Source organism: Pseudophryne corroboree, chromosome 3 (genome assembly GCF_028390025.1).
Source record: "Pseudophryne corroboree isolate aPseCor3 chromosome 3, aPseCor3.hap2, whole genome shotgun sequence".
In the NCBI taxonomy this organism is placed as follows: Eukaryota; Metazoa; Chordata; class Amphibia; order Anura; family Myobatrachidae; genus Pseudophryne; species Pseudophryne corroboree.
In genome coordinates, this window is record NC_086446.1 from 390058470 (window position 1) to 390075787 (window position 17318).

General features: G+C 45.8%; 1 protein-coding gene across 5 annotated transcripts in view; it reads left to right on the top strand.

Moving 5' to 3' along the window:
• CNTD1 (cyclin N-terminal domain containing 1) overlaps positions 1-17318 on the top strand; it is a 35331-nt gene that overhangs the window by 4288 nt on the left and 13725 nt on the right. For 3 of the 5 annotated variants that reach the window (XM_063960050.1, XM_063960054.1, XM_063960051.1), the window contains exons 2-5: positions 4954-5138; positions 13468-13543; positions 14818-14992; positions 15225-15387. In XM_063960050.1, coding sequence (XP_063816120.1) covers positions 4961-5138; positions 13468-13543; positions 14818-14992; positions 15225-15387 — 592 coding nt within the window. In that variant the 5' untranslated portion in view covers positions 4954-4960. Of the gene's footprint in view, positions 1-4938; positions 5139-13467; positions 13544-14817; positions 14993-15224; positions 15388-17318 lie in introns of all 5 variants that reach the window. The other 2 variants (XM_063960053.1, XM_063960052.1) reach the window with 1 other exon arrangement.

Here is a 17318-nt window from a genome sequence, read left to right on the forward strand (position 1 = left end):
GCTAGGTGAGACCTATTCTAAATCTGAAAAATTTGAACACTTGCAAGGGTTCAAATCCAGATGGAGTCACTCAGAGCAGTGATAGCAAAGAACAAGGGGACTATATGGTGTCCCGGGACATCAGGAATGCTTACCTCCATGTCCCAAAATTTGCCTTTTCTCACCAAGGGTACCTCAGGTTCGTGGTACAGAACTGTCACTATCAGTTTCAAGACGATGCCGTTGGATTGTCCAAGGCACCCCGGGTCCTTACCAAGGTAATGACCGAAAGGAGGATTCGTCTTCAAAGAAAATGGACGACCTCCTGATAAGAACAAGGTCCAGAGAACAGTTGGAGGTCGGAGTAGCACTATCTCAAGTAGTTCTACGACAGCACGGGTGGATTCTAAATATTCCAAAACCGCAGTTGTTCCGACGACACGTCTGCTGGTCCTAGGGATGATTCTGGACACAGTCCAGGAAAAGGTGTTTCTCCCAGAGGAGAAAGCCAGGGAGTTATCCGAGCTAATCGGGATCCTCCTAAAACCAGGAAAAGTGTCAGTGCATCATTGCACAAGAGTCCTGGTAAAAATGGTGGCTTATTACGAAGCGCTTCCATTCGGCAGATTTCACGCAAGAACTCTTCAGTGGGATCTGCTGGACAAATGGTCCGGATCGCATCTTCAGATGCATCAGCGGATAACCCTATATCCAAGGACAAGGGTGTCTCTCCTGTGGTGATTACAGAGTGCTCATCTTCTAGAGGGCCGCAGATTCGGCATTCAGGATTGGATGCTGGTGACCACGGAGGCCAGCCTGAGAGGCTGGGGAGCAGTCACACAAGGAGTGTGATCAAGTCTGGAGAATTCTCTTCACATAAATATACTGGAGCTAAGAGCAAATTTATAATGCTCTAAGCTTAGCAAGACCTCTGCTTCAGGGTCAGCCGGTATTGATCCAGTGGGATAACATCACGGCAGTCGCCCACGTAAACAGAAAGGGCGGCACAAGAAGCAGGAGGGCAGTGGCAAAACTGCAAGGATTTTTCGCTAGGCGGAAAATCATGTGATAGCACTGTCAGCAGTGTTCATTCCGGGAGTGGACGACTGGGAAGCAGACTTCCTCAGCAGGCACCGCACAACGTTATCACCACATGTGGTAAAAATATGTTGCGTGGGTGAGGCCAGGAAGGCCCCACGAAAAAATTTCAACTAGGTCGATTTCTGCACTTCCTGCAAACAGGAGTGTCTATGAGCCTCAAATTGGGGTCCATTAAGGTTCAAGTTTCGGCCCTATAGATTTTCTTCCAGAAAGAATTGGCTTCAGTTCCTGAAGTCCAGACGTTTGTCAAGGGAGTATTGCATATACAGCCCTTGTGTGCCTCCAGTGGCACCGTGGGATCTCAACGTAGTGTTGGGATTCCTCAAATCATATTGGTTTGAACCACTCAAATCTGTGGATTTGAAATATCTCACATGGAAAGTGACCATGCTGTTGGCCCTGGCCTCGGCCAGGCGATTGTAAAAATTGGCGGCTTTGTCTTACAAAAGCCCATATTTGATTTTCCATTCGGACAGGGCAGAACTGCGGACTCGTCCCCAGTTTCTTCCTAAGGTGGTGTCAGCGTTTCACCTGAAACAACCTATTGTGGTGCCTGCGGCTACTAGGGACTTGGAGGACTCCAAGTTGCTAGACGTTGTCAGGGCCCTGAAAATATATATATATATAATTCCAGGACGGCTGGAGTCAGAAAGTCTGACTTGCTGTTTATATTGTAGGCACCCAAAAAGCTGGGTGCTCCTGCTTCTAAGCAGACTATTGCTCGTTGGATTTGTAGTACAATTCAGCTTGCACATTCTGTGGCAGGCCTGCCACAGCCAAAATCTGTAAATGCCCATTCCACAAGGAAGGTGGGCTCATCTTGGGCGGCTGCCCGAGGGGTCTCGGCTTTACAACTTTGCCGAGCAGCTACTTGGTCAGGGGCAAACACGTTTGCAAAATTCTACAAATTTGATACCCTGGCTGAGGAGGACCTGGAGTTCTCTCATTCGGTGCTGCAGAGTCATCCGCACTCTCCCGCCCGTTTGGGAGCTTTGGTATAATCCCCATGGTCCTGACGGAGTCCCCAGCATCCACTAGGACGTTAGAGAAAATAAGATTTTACTTACCGATAAATCTATTTCTCATAGTCCGTAGTGGATGCTGGGCGCCCATCCCAAGTGCGGATTGTCTGCATTACTTGTACATAGTTATTGTTACAAAAAATCGGGTTATTATTGTTGTGAGCCATCTTTTTTAGAGGCTACTTCATTGTTATCATACTGTTAACTGGGTTCAAATCACAAGTTGTACGGTGTGATTGGTGTGGCTGGTATGAGTCTTACCCGGGATTCAAGATCCTTCCTTATTGTGTACGCTCGTCCGGGCACAGTACCTAACTGAGGCTTGGAGGAGGGTCATAGGGGGAGGAGCCAGTACACACCATGTGATCCTAAAAGCTTGCTTTTGTGCCCTGTCTCCTGCGGAGCCGCTATTCCCCATGGTCCTGACGGAGTCCCCAGCATCCACTACGGACTATGAGAAATAGATTTATCGGTAAGTAAAATCTTATTTTTTCTCACCAGCTGGGTGATGTCATTCACAGGATTTCTGTTCTAATTCTTTAATTACATCCTCTCAAACATATTTTACTACGTTGAATGGGAAAACTTATGTCAAAAACCAGATCACCTTTTCTAGTGTTTACATCAGTGCTGCAAGTATGGCGGTACGCGGAGGTACGGCGTACCGATAAGAAATTGTCAGCCGGTACGCAGTACCGCCAGACAGACTGCCTTACAGCCACTGTGTCCGAGGGGAGGAGAACGCAGCATGCGCCTCTCCTGCCCTCTTTCCGGCACAGAGGCGGAACTACCGGACACAGTGACAGCAGCGCCGGCCCCAGGCAGCAGCAGTGAGTTTCACACATATGTGTATCTGACACTGTGGGGGGGCATATCTGTATCTGGCACTGTGGGGTTTAATCTGGCACTGTGGGGGCATATGTGTATCTGGCACTGTGGGGGCATATATATATCTGTCACTGATGGGGAAAATGTTTATTTGCATTGTGGGGGCATATGTGTATCTGGCACTGCACTACTAGAGGCATATGTGGATCTGGCACCGTTGAGGGCATATGTGTATCTAGCACTGGACTATTGGGGGCATATCTGTATCTGGCACTATTGGGGGCATATGTGTATCTGGCACTGCACTATTGAGGGCATATGTGTATCTGGCACTATTGGGGGCATAAGGGTATCTGGCATTGCACTATTTAGGTCATATGTGTATCTGCCCCCCCCCCCCCCCCCCCCCCCATATGCAGAGGCGTAGCCCAGGGCAAGATGGAAAATGGCGCCCCTCCCCCCCCAAAAAAAAAAAACACAAAAAGAAGCATGTGCGCGCGCCCCCCCAAAATGGGCGTGGTCACACACCAGAAGGGGTGTGGCCACGCTCCAGAAGGGGTGTGGACACTGAAAATGACCCACAGTGCCAGTTACATTGCCCCACAGTGCCAGATACAATGCCCCACAGTGCCAGATACATTGCCCCACAGTGCCAGATACATTGCCCCACAGTGCCAGATACATGCCCCACTCAGTGCCAGATGCATGCCCCACAGTGCCAGTTACATTGCCCCACAGTGCCAGTTACATTGCCCCACAGTGCCGGATACATGCCCCACTCAGTGCCAGATGCATGCCCTACAGTGCCAGTTACATTGCCCCACAGTGCCAGTTACATTGCCCCACAGTGCCGGATACATGCCCCACGGTGCCGGATACATGTCCCACAGTGCCAGATACATGCCCCACTCAGTGCCAGATGCATGCCCCACAGTGCCAGTTACATTGCCCCACAATGCCAGTTACATTGCCCCACGGTGCCGGATACATGCCCCACGGTGCCGGATACATTGCCCCACAGTGCCAGATACATTGCCCCACAGTGCCAGTTACATTGCCCCACAGTGCCGGATACATGCCCCACAGTGCCAGATACATTGCCCCACAGTGCCAGATACATTGCCCCACAGTGCCAGATACATTGCCCCACAGTGCCAGCTACATTGCCCCACAGTGCCAGTTACATTGCCCCACAGTGCCAGTTACATGCCCCACAGTGCCAGATACATGCCCCACAGTGCCAGGCCCCACTCAGTGCCAGTTACATGCCCCACTCAGTGCCAGTTACATCCCCCATTTAGTGCCAGATACATGCCCCAATGGCAGCGCTGCTAGGGCTTTCAGTGGCGGTGAGGGGAGGGAGAGACGGTGCGCTCTCCTCCCCTCACATTTCGGGTTGACGGGGGCGAGTGGGGCATGATGCCCTGGCCGCCGGCGGCGCCCCCCCCCCCTCTCCTGGGCCTGCCAAGGCGCCCAGGGCACGTGCCCCACTCGCCCTACCCTAGATACGCCTCTGCCCATATGTGTATCACACCCCATTTTCATTGGCCACGCACCATGTGGCACGTGGCCACATCCAGTTTTGCAGCAGCTCTCTGGATCATTGTGCTGAGTAGTACCCTGATACAGACATCCAGCATGCTTGGCAGGAAGAGGTGCTTTCACAGGGCATGCACAGCCACTCTGTTCCATCCTCTTATACTGCATGTTTGGACCATATCTGTAGTAAAGTAGTATTATATATACTAGTGCTGTTTTGCTTATCGTTTGAGATGCTAGCCGGTGGAAAGGGAGTCGGATGGCTGGGCAACTGGAAACCTTCATCTCTGCATTTGCCTATGTAGTTATCCTTACCAAACAGTGAGATATTATAACACAGAACTGAACAGTCGGTCACTTTGTATTTCAGATCAAATTAATAGTTCTAAATTGATGCACAAGGGAGAGTGTTGTGACAGTATAAAATGGCCCTTTAATATTCCTGTAGGATAGAATAACTTGTATTCAGTATTATTTGTTTCAGGTCAAGGATGAATCACTTTCCAGTTAAAACAAAAAGAATAGTTTCAAATGCTCCTGGCACAATATTTGGGATCGCTCCTTATGATATCATAGAAGATATTCTTATTGGCTTGGCTAACGACAATGAGACTGTACTGGAACACTTGACAGAGCACAATGGCGCTTTTAAACAACCAAAAGTTATAGGTACGTCTTGATAGGTTTGGAATATTCTATATACTGTACCACTGATCAAAAAGTAAGGAAAAAAATTCACAATGGGCCTAATTCAGACCTGATCGCTCGCTAGGGTTTTTTTGCACTGCTACGAACAGATACTCGCCGCCCATAGGGGAGTGTATTTTCGCTTTGCAAGTGTGCGAACGCATGTGTAGCAGATATGTACGAACACATCTTGTGCAGTCTCTGAGTAGCCCAGGACTTACTCAGCCGTTGCGATCACTTCAGCCTGTCCGGGACTGGAATTGACGTCAGGAACCCTCCCTGCAAACGCTTGGACACGCCTGCGTTTTTCCAACCACTCCCACAAAACGGTCAGTTGCCACCCACAAATGCCTTCTTCCTGTCAATCTCCTTGCGCTCGCCCGTGCAAATGGATTCTTCGCACAAACCCATCGCTGAGCGGTGATCCGCTTTGTACCTGTGCGACGCGCCTGCGTATTGCGGTGCATACGCATGCGCAGTTCTGACCTGATCACAGAGCTGCAAAAAACGCTAGCAAGCGATCAGGTCTGAATTACCTCCAATATGTCATGCCTTAGCATACCTCTTGAGTGCATCTGTCACATTGGGGGTAATTCCAAGTTGATCGCAGCAGGAATTCTGTTAGCAATAGGGCAAAACCATGTGCACTGCAGGGGAGGCAGATATAACATGTGCAGAGAGAGTTAGATTTGGGTGTGGTGTGTTCAATCTGCAATCTAATTTGCAGTGTAAAAATAAAGCAGCCAGTATTTACCCTGCACAGAAATAAAATAACCCACCCAAATCTAACTCTCTCTGCACATGTTATATCTGCCCCACCTGCAGTGCACATGGTTTTGCCCAACTGCTAAAAAATTTCCTGCTGCGATCAACTTGGAATTACCCCCATTGTACACAGTCATTGTGCAGGATAAAACCGTATTTAGCATAGGAATTGTCTCGGAAGTGGTGATATTGCTGACACATTAGGCACAAAGGCCCTCATTCCGAGTTGTTCGCTCGCAAGCTGCTTTTAGCAGCATTGCACACGCTAAGCCGCCGCCTACTGGGAGTGAATCTTAGCTTAGCAAAATTGCGATCGAAAGATTTGCAATATTGCGAATAGACTTCTCTGTGCAGTTTCTGAGTAGCTCGAGACTTACTCTTCCAGTGCGATCAGTTCAGTGCTTGTCATTCCTGGTTTGACGTCACAAACACACCCAGCGTTCGCCCAGACACTCCTCCGTTTCTCCAGCCACTCCCGCGTTTTTCCCAGAAACGGTAGCGTTTTTTCACACACTCCGATAAAACGGCCAGTTTCCGCCCAGAAACACCCACTTCCTGTCAATCACACTCCGATCTCCAGAACGAAGAAAAAACCTCGTAATGCCGTGAGTAAAATACCAATCTTCATAGCAAATTTACTTGGCTCAGTCGCAGTACGAACATTGCGCATGCGCAATTAGCATAAAATCGCTGCGATGCAAAGAAAATTACAGAGCGAACAACTCGGAATGAGGGCCAAAGTGAAGAACATCTTCCCACACAATTAATCTGTATTGCAAACATTTTAGTTCTGCTCAGCATGTACCTTATGGTTTAGGTTTATTTGTCTTTTGCACTTAAACCTATTTTACTGTCATACTCAAGTATAAATTATACTTTAGTATGAGAAATATTGGTAGAAGTACAATGTAAAATTATGCTCAGTGGAAGAACATTACACGAATAATGTATACTCTTTTATATGTTACCTTTGTGATTGTTATTATACTGTGTTCTTTAATACTTGTCCTCTGTCTTATGTTCATAGACTTGCTGTTGCCGCAGTGTGACTATATTATTCCTGTTTTTTGTCTTCTTTCACGGGTTTGTGACACATTTTTATGGAAAATAAAGCTTTAAAAAAAAAAGTATAATTTGGTCAGTGGTTGACAGAGAAGTGATGAAGTCACATTAAGCCCTTAAAGGGGAACCCCCCTTTCAAATATATCTATCCTCCTGGAATATGTATTTATTTATTTATGTCTTAAATTGGGTACACATTAGGCTGACGGATTGGCCATCCAGCCGGTCCACCGACCTACCCGACTGGTGGCCTCTGCAGCATGTGTACATGAGATCTGCAGACCACCGTTACACATAGTACAATGCGCCGATATATCGGCCATCGGCTGTGCTGCAGGGCCGGCGCAATGTGAACGACATATTTCACAGACATATCGGGGGTACATCCCCGCCAACGGGCTCACAATATATCATCCATAGAATTGAATGGCCGATATATCAGCCAGTGTATCTCAGCAGTCATAAAATTCTGTTGCAATGAGGGCATAGCCACAGATTAGTATAATAAAAATATATGAATGCCTGCTCCATCTTTGTGTACAGATGAGGTTATCTACCTTTTCCACTGTCCGATTGCCTTACTTCTGAGGTGTTGGTCTTATCACTTCACATGTAAGTGGCAGCAGGCTGTGTATATAGCAAATATGCTATGCTATGCTATACCGGGTGTGATACGTGAGAACAGCGCTTGAGATGCCGGCGGTCAAAAGACAGATACTGTCATCATAATGATGAGAATCCTGACAGGAGTAAGGTAAGTATACTTTATGTTGGGGAGTGGGATGATCAGGGCAACAACGTGTACTGTCTCCTGTTTCGGGGCAGCTGGTACCAATGAGTTGTCCAAACTCGTCTGGTAAGTGGTGATTACTGTGGGAGTGGTACCGCCCAACTGCCCCGAAATAGGAGACAGGACAAGTTGTTGCGCTGATCATCCCACTCCCCAACATATTGCACTGCTAGTCCTGGATAATCAGCTGCACCGGAAGTCTTTGACTCCATACACCACACCACATGGGTATTTTAGATGTCAGAAATACTCGATTAGATAAGGCCTGAAGGGAACTCTGTATACTAGAGGAACACCTAACAACAATTCTCCCATCTACATTCTACAAGGATTACACCAAATTAGAAAAACTGATACAAAAAGAAACCAGGATATGGTGGGACAAACAAACACTAGACTGGTACTCTATCCTATGATATTATCCCAAAGGGTTTAAGATTAAAAAAGACACCAACTCACCACATAGATGATGCTACATTCATGACCAGGTGGAATAAGATCCTACATGACTGTTCAGTAGAACTGATCAAATTAATTAATACCAAACACCTGGAGGAACTCGTTACTCATCTAGATACTCAGATTACTGACATTAACACTAAATTGGAATCATTCAGACAGGAACCAGGTTATACAGACATAGATAATCTCACACAAAAAGACACACTAATAGAGAAAACACCATTATACAATCCAAAATAAGAAAGCTCATCAGAGACAAACAAGCAAAAAACAACACCAGAAACATTAAGAAACAAACAACCAAATATTCCAAGAACCCTACAAACAGAAAAACATTAATTCCAGAGCATGTCAGAAGCATCCTGCAGTCACAACCATTACAAACAAAGTGAAACACTGCCACCTGTACAAAGACACAGGACTCACTTACCAACAATTTATGAAAAAGATTCATGACACAAACAACATAATAGATTCTACATCTGTAGATCTAGTCCGATCTATAGAACCAGCACTTCAACATCAGACGAATCAGGGGACACATCTTTCTCTGTATATGAAATTGAAGAGGATTTAACTTATAATGATCTATCTAGGCTATCCTTTGACCAAGGGTGAGTCACAACACAGAGATCCTATCAAACCTATGCAACAGCACCCATAAACAATGATTCTGATTAATCAAGACCAGAGATTACAAAAGACAAGCTAACACAAACAAAACCCAGAGATGGGAGGGACAATTTTGTAGACATAGGTGCAGGCTCACTGGCCTGCGAAACCACCAGCACACATGGGAAAATCACCAAGAAAAAAAGGAGAGTAACAGAGTCAGACGAGGATGTAGGGGAGGGCAGAACACCAAAAAAACAAAAACAACAAGAGAAGACTTCATAGACACCAAGACAAAAGACACCAACATTTTCAATCGAAGCGGTACTGACAAAGGGTTTAATATTCGCCTCCTACGAAACAACCTAACAAATTTGACATATACTGTGATTTACAGGCCTTTATTAGGAAGCTAACACTCAAAAAATACTTTGCCAGCAACCCAACAATTAGTAACTCCGCTGACCCAGGAACAGAGAGATTCCAGCACACTTCACTCAAACCAGGATCTTCTTTCTATCCCACTCATCTGAAAAATCACTACATAAAGACATTTGAGTCCCTGGTAACGACAGACTAAGATAAACTGGATAGTGGGAATAAATATGACCATAAGAGACAACACAATAACATGACCAAGAAGGAAACAGAGGCTTTTAAGGAACTGGACAAGGGGGGAGGGATAGTCATCATGGATAAGTCACACTACATTGAAGAGGCTCTCCGCATTCTAAGTGACACAGTCACATATCATGTTATTAACACGGACCCCACAACCACCTACAAGAACAAATTGGATTAATTACTGAAACACAGGCAAGATATTGGCATCCTGACCAAACAAGAGTTCCAATTTCTTAAAAACACACAACTAATTGAGGCGCTAATGTCTACGCAATTTTATAAAAAAATTGCATATGTATATAATCTATCCAGAAATACAACATGCAGCAGTTAAGTACAGTTATGTCTGTCTCCACACAACTTTTAATTAGTGACAGCTGGATAAAACCATGTGCACTATAGAACTAAACACAATTTTTGAATTTATGCGCTATGTACCTCTCAGGTGCATAAATGGCTGAACACACACACTTTAATCAATTAATTTCTATACCTTTTATGTATCTTCAAAAATATATATTCACAAACATTTAATAACAACTAATACGTAAACGGCATCCAATGTTATATAAAAAATGGTTACGTGACTGTTATCGTGTCTGCTATAGACATAATAATATAATAAAAAATCTAAAAAAAAGTCCATATTTATATCGCTGGATTCATCAAATAGATAATATGTATCTTAATTGTGATCCGATGTAGTGATACACTGTGATTAAACCAGAATACAACAAAGTCTCCACTTGATTGTGGGCTCACCTGTCACTGTTCTATTGTGTCTATAACTTGCTATTTCCAGAGTGTGCTGTCAAAAAGCAGGTGAATGAGAACACTTTAACCCCCTGATGCAAATTTTGCTTGGCAGCGGGAGTGTCCGGGGTCAGGAAGCACCCAAGGGTGCGAAACGCGCTAGAGATTTACACCAAATTCCCTGCAAGGACATTCCATTTGCCACTACCACCTGTCTACTTGCTGATACCTGCTGCCAGCCATCTTGTGATCACGGAGCCATCCGTGGCACTGCGTGCCAGAAGCGCCTACCGTGAGCAACACATCAAGGTTTGGAGACGGCAGCACGCAGGAGATTAGAAGGGAGACGCGTTCCAAGCTACGCAGACAACTCTGGCGGCTGGTGCACACCGCCGCGAGGTGCATCCGTCATGAGCAGCACGGGAACGGTAACTGTATACGGCCACACACCTGACCTCGGACACTCCCGCTGCCAAGCAAAATTTGCATCTGGGGGTTAAGTGTTGGAGGAAGCACACACTTGGCACAAGCATGTTTACCAGTACCCACCACCTGTGGAAGATCTGCAGCTTTACCCCATCGACAAGTCTCCTCGTCGGCTGGCGAGTTTGAGCAGTCGGGCAGCGCTGCTGAAGCCAACGGGAACCAAGCAGTCTAGTGAGACTTGGGAACCCGGAAGTCACAGCAGCACCCGGTGGTCCCACAGGTCCCTGCTCCAGGTGTACATTGCCATACACACCGTGGAAGCAGGGATCCTAGACAGGACAGCAAGGAGGGACAGACTATACGGAGGCGCAGCAACAAAACGGATAACACCATTGGCTGGGACCTCGGAGTTGGATGCTAGTGCCGGGAACGGCACCATCATACACCGGAGGGGTGAGTACTGTACCTGGAGGGTCGGGATGCCGGCTCTCTAGAACAAAGACTCTTACATCTACTGTATCACAGCACCATTGTGCAACAAAGGAACGCACCACTTTTACTGGAACCAGCATTTGGAACCTATTTGATCATGACTATTACGTACTAACTTTCAGCTACAAATTCCTACTATATTTCACAGTCTGTGTCATCAGCATCTGGACTTTGATTCTAATTGATTCTAATTGTGATCTGTGTGCTAACAATCACTATTAATTTATCATTTGCTATTTGAATGCATTATACACTTTATGCCTGAGCACTGTGTCTCAATAAAAGGCATAGATATACACAATGCTTATCTGTCACATTATTATTATTATTATTATCCTTTATTTATATGGCGCCACAAGGGTTCCGCAGCGCCCAATTACAGAGTACATAAACAAATAATCAACCAGGAAAACAGCAACTTACAGTTGACTACAATATAGGACAAGTACAGGGTAAATAAACATAGCTACATCAGCAGATGACACTGGAATAAGTATCAGGTGGCAGAAGACTGCTGGATTTGGTGCAGCTGAAGATTATTAAAGTAAGAAAAGGGTAAGCACATGAGGGAAGAGGGCCCTGCTCGTGAGAGCTTACATTCTAAAGGGGAGGGGTAGACAGACAGGGGTGACACAGATGGGGTACATAGAGAGCGTGGAACACATATTTCCTTACTAACACTAAGAAGTGAGCACAGGTACCACTCCCCCAGTAATCACCACTTACCAGGTAAGTATACTACTAACCCTATCCCCCTAACCTTCCCGCAGCCTAAGGGTGTGTACACACAGTGAGATTTTTTCTTAAGATTTTGACTATATAGTCAAAATCGTAAGAAAAGTTAGTGCAGATCGCAAGGTAAAAGTCACCTTGCGATCCCGATGCGCGGTCCCGCCAGGTCGGCATCGCAAGAAAAAATAGACTGTGCAGGCAAGTCAATCCTTGCTAGATCGGTGTACTATCTAGTTCATCTCACATGTCAATGACATCTCACATAAGCCAAAATCTCACATAAGCCAAAATCGTAAGCACACATAGTACAGATCTCAAGAAAAGTTAGTCAAAATCTGGCCTCCGGGCAGTTCAAGGGAAATCGCAAGTAAAAATAGGACATAGCAAGGATCTCACCGTGTGTACACACCCTTACCCTAACCCTCCCCCCGCAGCCTAACCCTAACCGGCGGTGCCTAAACTTAACGTCCCTCCCTGCAGCCTAACCCTTAGCCTCTCTTTCCCACATCCTAACCCTAACCCACCCCGGTGGTGCCTAAACCTAACCCCCACCCCGCAGCCTATTCCTAACCCTTCCTTCCCTGCAGCCTAACCCTAACCTCCCCAGTGGTGCCTAATCCTAACCTCCCCCCCACACACACACACACAGCCCAACGCTACGAGTCCCCAGCATACTTACGGTCGGGATGCCGGCAGTCGGGGTGCCGGCTTTCTGCCCCTGTGTCAGGATTCCGGTGCTGTCTGAAAAAGACATCCCTTCTCTGTACACATTTCCAACAAACACAGACAGTACATTCTCCCATGGCACTCCGATGAGACAGATTTTTTCTGTGCACCCTACGATAGCCACTCAGAAGCACCCATTTCACAGAGAGCTCTGGTCATACACTAGAGCGAAAAGTCCTCTCTGGCATGCTCTTTGAAGTGCAGTATATGCATGCCCAGTTTGCTGATAATCACAAGAAGCGTCCACTTTTGGACTTGACCATAATGTGCATGTGACACATTGGTTAGCACTGCTGCCTCACAGCACTGGGGTCATACGTTCAATTTACGACCAGGGCCCTATCTTTGTGTAGTGTGTATATTCGTCCTGTGTTTGGGTGAGATCAGTACGAAATCCCCCCGGACGGGATCCCGGCGGTCGGAATACTGACCCTGGAATCCCGACTGGCACAATCCCGACTGGGGGGCGAGCGCAATGCAGCCCCTTGCGGGCTCGCTGAGCTCGCCACGCTGTGGGCACGGTGCCTCGCTATGCTCGGCACACTAATTTATTCTCCCTCTATGGGTGTCGTGGACACCCACAGAGGGAGAATATTCGGGATTGTGCCGGTCGGGATTACGGTGTTGGTATTCCGACCGGCGGGATTCCGTCCGGCGGGATCTTGACTGCATCCCGTTTGGGTAGACTTGCTTCCACACTACAAAAACATATTGATAGGTCATTTGGATTCTAAACCGCGTGCGTGTGTGTCTGCGTGCTAGGTGTTAAAGAATTTATACTAAGTTCCAATGAGACAAATATCCTTTCTGCAGCACTGACTAAAAAGGTAGTACTATATAAATAAGTAATAATGTTTTATATTGCAGAACTGGTCTTCTTATTGTCAGAACACTGGCATCAGGACAGCTCAACTAAGTACATTGCAGTGGAATTATTAGACAGGTAGAGTTAGTTACCTAATTAGTTAGTTGGAATATTTGATAAATCCCTTATCACAGTTCAGCCTCAGTTTATCAATATGTAGTGATAACAATAATTTTTTAGCACTGCTTATTGCAGGAATACAATTTTTTTTTATTGTTGCACGTGTCTTGTAATTGAGCACACATCTTCTGTAAATTGACACATATCACATATAATTCATCACAAATCTTTGGGCATACAGTCACACATATAGCCCACCCAGCCTGGCCTAAGGGAGATTGCTAGACTTTTCTGGGAGCCCGGAAGATCACCATTATATCAGGAAGTCTCTTACATTCAAGTAAGTGTAAGTATACACACTTCTATACCTTACATAAGCCATACCTCCCAACATTTTCAATCTAGGGAGAGGGGGACACCTGTGCACGTGTCACCCCGAAAAGGGGGCATGGCCTATGGTAAAGGGGGCATGTCTTCACAGGAGGGCTTGCGACCACGAGTCACGCCCCATTTTCGTCACTGAGGGGGCATGCCCAGCGCTCTGTGAGCTGCTGGCATGCCCTCTCTCCCCTGTCTCAACTGAATAAACACTGTGCACATGCGCACAGCGTCTATTCTCCGCTCCAGGAGCCTCCCAACTGCCCCCCCCCCACCGTGTGACACTGTGGCCCGCGGGTGGGACAGCGGGACAGTCCCAAAAAAACGGGACTGTCCCACGAAAATCGGGACAGTTGGGAGATATGCATAAGCCTGCCACAAATACTAATGTTTCTGAGTCGGATGCATCCAGTGTCAGACTGGGGCATGAAGGGCCTACTGGGGGAATGTAGTGATAGAGGCCCATACTTAGGGGTGTTGCCCATCCACCCGGAGGCTTGGCTAACTATTAGAGATTGTATGATTTGGACCCCTTTATAAATAAATATAGTAAATACTGCGACTGCATGCATGATAATGTAGCAGGTGCACTGTAATGAATACACCATAGTCCTGTGCAGTATAATGTAACTTAAGTATAATGTATAATTCAAGTGCACAGTCTTAAACTTGACCCCTAGAGGAGAGATTGTGCCCTCAGGCAGTAGGGCCCACCAGTGGTTTCCTCTGGACCCCTATGGGCAAGTCCGACCTTGAACTCATCTTAAGATACGTCCAACTTAGTATACACATGAATTCACTTTTGTTTTACATATGTATTGTGTACAAATATCCTCTTCTAAACAAGGCTCTGTGTCTCTCACTGACTCCGGAATCTTTCTCATGTAGTAACATTAGTATGTTCTTTGTTTCAGGTTTATGATCTTACATGTAGAGGAGCTTTATAAATCCAGTGTAGAAAGCATGAACATATTGGAAACAGTACAGGCCAAGACATGGAAATCAATAAAAGCTAGTCTGTGTGAAATGTTCATACTACGCATGGTGTCCTGTATCCAGATCACAAGCAAGCTGCACTTCCACTACCATGTAAGTTATGTTTGTCTCAACATTGCTGTGTAGTTACTGTACTTCCACATGCAGGAATGTGTGGTCATTTTAGAAAAAGTCCTGTTTACCATTGGATGAAAGAGCTGTCACTTCATCGTGCTTTGCCGCAAATGTTTTATAGGCATGTTCTTGTACAGACCTCTTTCTACAGGATGGTGACATCCTGAAACAGCTGCATGTCAGTGACCTAACACTATTTTAATTGTTACAGATAATCAATAATAACACAATCCTGCAGTTCCTGACATCATCAGGTTATATCTGTAATAAGGAGGAGTTACTACAATCTGAACTTACAGTGTTAAAAACTCTTCACTTCCATATAAATATCCACTCTCCATTTACTTATGTAGAAACGCTACTAGAGGTTTTAGGTAAGTAATGTAATATTGGTGGTTAATAATATAATAATTGCCGTATATATGACTAACGCTTGACTTGCAATGTTGCTGCATGTCTGGTAAGCTCCCATATGTAAATCAGGGCTTGGTATAGTGTAGAAATGCTTTTCCCAGACAGCATGGCCTTGCTAGCTCTGCCTGCCTTTACTACTGTGCGTAATGCATATTTAGTTATCTACTGTTGCCCATATTCCTCCTTAGCCTTGTTTGACTTTAGCTTCTGACATGTGTCTGTCTTAAGGATGGACATCAGTCTCCATGATACAGGATGCCTTTTTGATCCATCCTGGGGGCGAAAAGGGGGCATGCTGTATCAATAGGATCGATCAAAATATCACAATGGTCCTCATTCCAAGTTGTTCGCTCGCTAGCTGCTTTTAGCAGCATTGCAAACGCTAGGCCGCCGCCCTCTGTGAGTGTATCTTAGCTTAGCAGAATAGCGAACGAAAGATTAGCAGTTCTGCTACTAAATAATTCCCTGCAGTTTCTGAGTTGCTCCAGACTTACTCCTAGCTTGCGATCACCTCAGTCCATTTAGTTCCTGGTTTGACGTCACAAACACGCCCTGCGTTCGGCCAGCCACTCCCCCGTTTCTCCAGCCACTCCTGCGTTTTTACCTGGCACGCCTGCGTTTTTTAGCACACTCCCTGAAAACGGCCAGTTTCCGCCCAGACACACCCACTTCCTGTCAATCACTCAGCGATCACTCGAGCGATGAATAAACGTCTCTCGAGCTTATGTAAATCTACAAAGTTTTGTGTGAAAGTACTTAGCACATGCGCGCTGCGTACCATGCGCATGCGCATTTTTGCCACTTTTTACTTAATCGCTGAACTGCGAAAATCGGCAGCGAGCGATCAACTCGGAATGACCACCAATATTCTTACCTGCTCTCTGGCATCCCTGACCTGTGCTGACCTGTTCTTTCCTTTAGACTGTGCGTGTGTGTAAATAATATCGATCCAGATTGATAGAATGTTCACACTTTTTACGTATTTTTGAATACAAATGTGTTAATCCCGTATTAATCCAAAATATCAATATAGGATCACCAATTGGCTTCCCTAATCTGTCTCCTGCTCTGAGGTCCTGACTGTAAAGATCATTTACAAAAGTTCAAAGGATGTGGGTACACAGAGCTTTCCTGATGTGGGTGTGCAGAGCTTTTGTATTTGCACAGGTGCACCTAGTTGTCTGCATACTGCTCTTATTAAGTTTTAACAAGAGATAAAGTGGAGATGGAAAAAGAGTGATAAAGTACCATCCAACCAGTTCCTAACTGTCATTTTTCAAACACAGCCTGTGACATGGCAGTAAGGAAGCTCATTGGCTGGTACTTTATCACTCCTTATCCATCTCTTTTTGTCTTTTAAAGCTTAATATACTTTAGCACACACCCACTTCCCAGTCCTTTCAACTGCACCTGGAAAATGAACCATTACATGACTTGAAATGCATTTGATGGTTTTGCCTTCTAATATTGTATTGACACCCCAATTCATGCGTGCGATGGGGTCAGAATGACCCCCCATAGTCATGACAATATGAGGACTGCCTACAGTATATGTTGCATATGGGTACATATATATGTTCACCACTCGGCAGGGAGTGCACTGGGCTCTCCTAACTCCTCTCACTAGAAAATGCAAAATTTAGCATGCCATAGATCCATGTAGTTTGAATTGTTGGACCAGATGATCAGTCATAAAAATTGTACATAATTCAGACCTTCTCCCACTTATCTGGTTGGTTTGTTGGTAAAACTATTTAAATGGGTAGTCCTGAAGACTCTGGGCAGTGGATGAAGAACCACTGTTGCAATAGATGTATAAGCTATGAAGTCCGGGGATGAAGATCACTCGCATGCAGGGACCATAATTATGCCACTGCCCTCACCCACTATA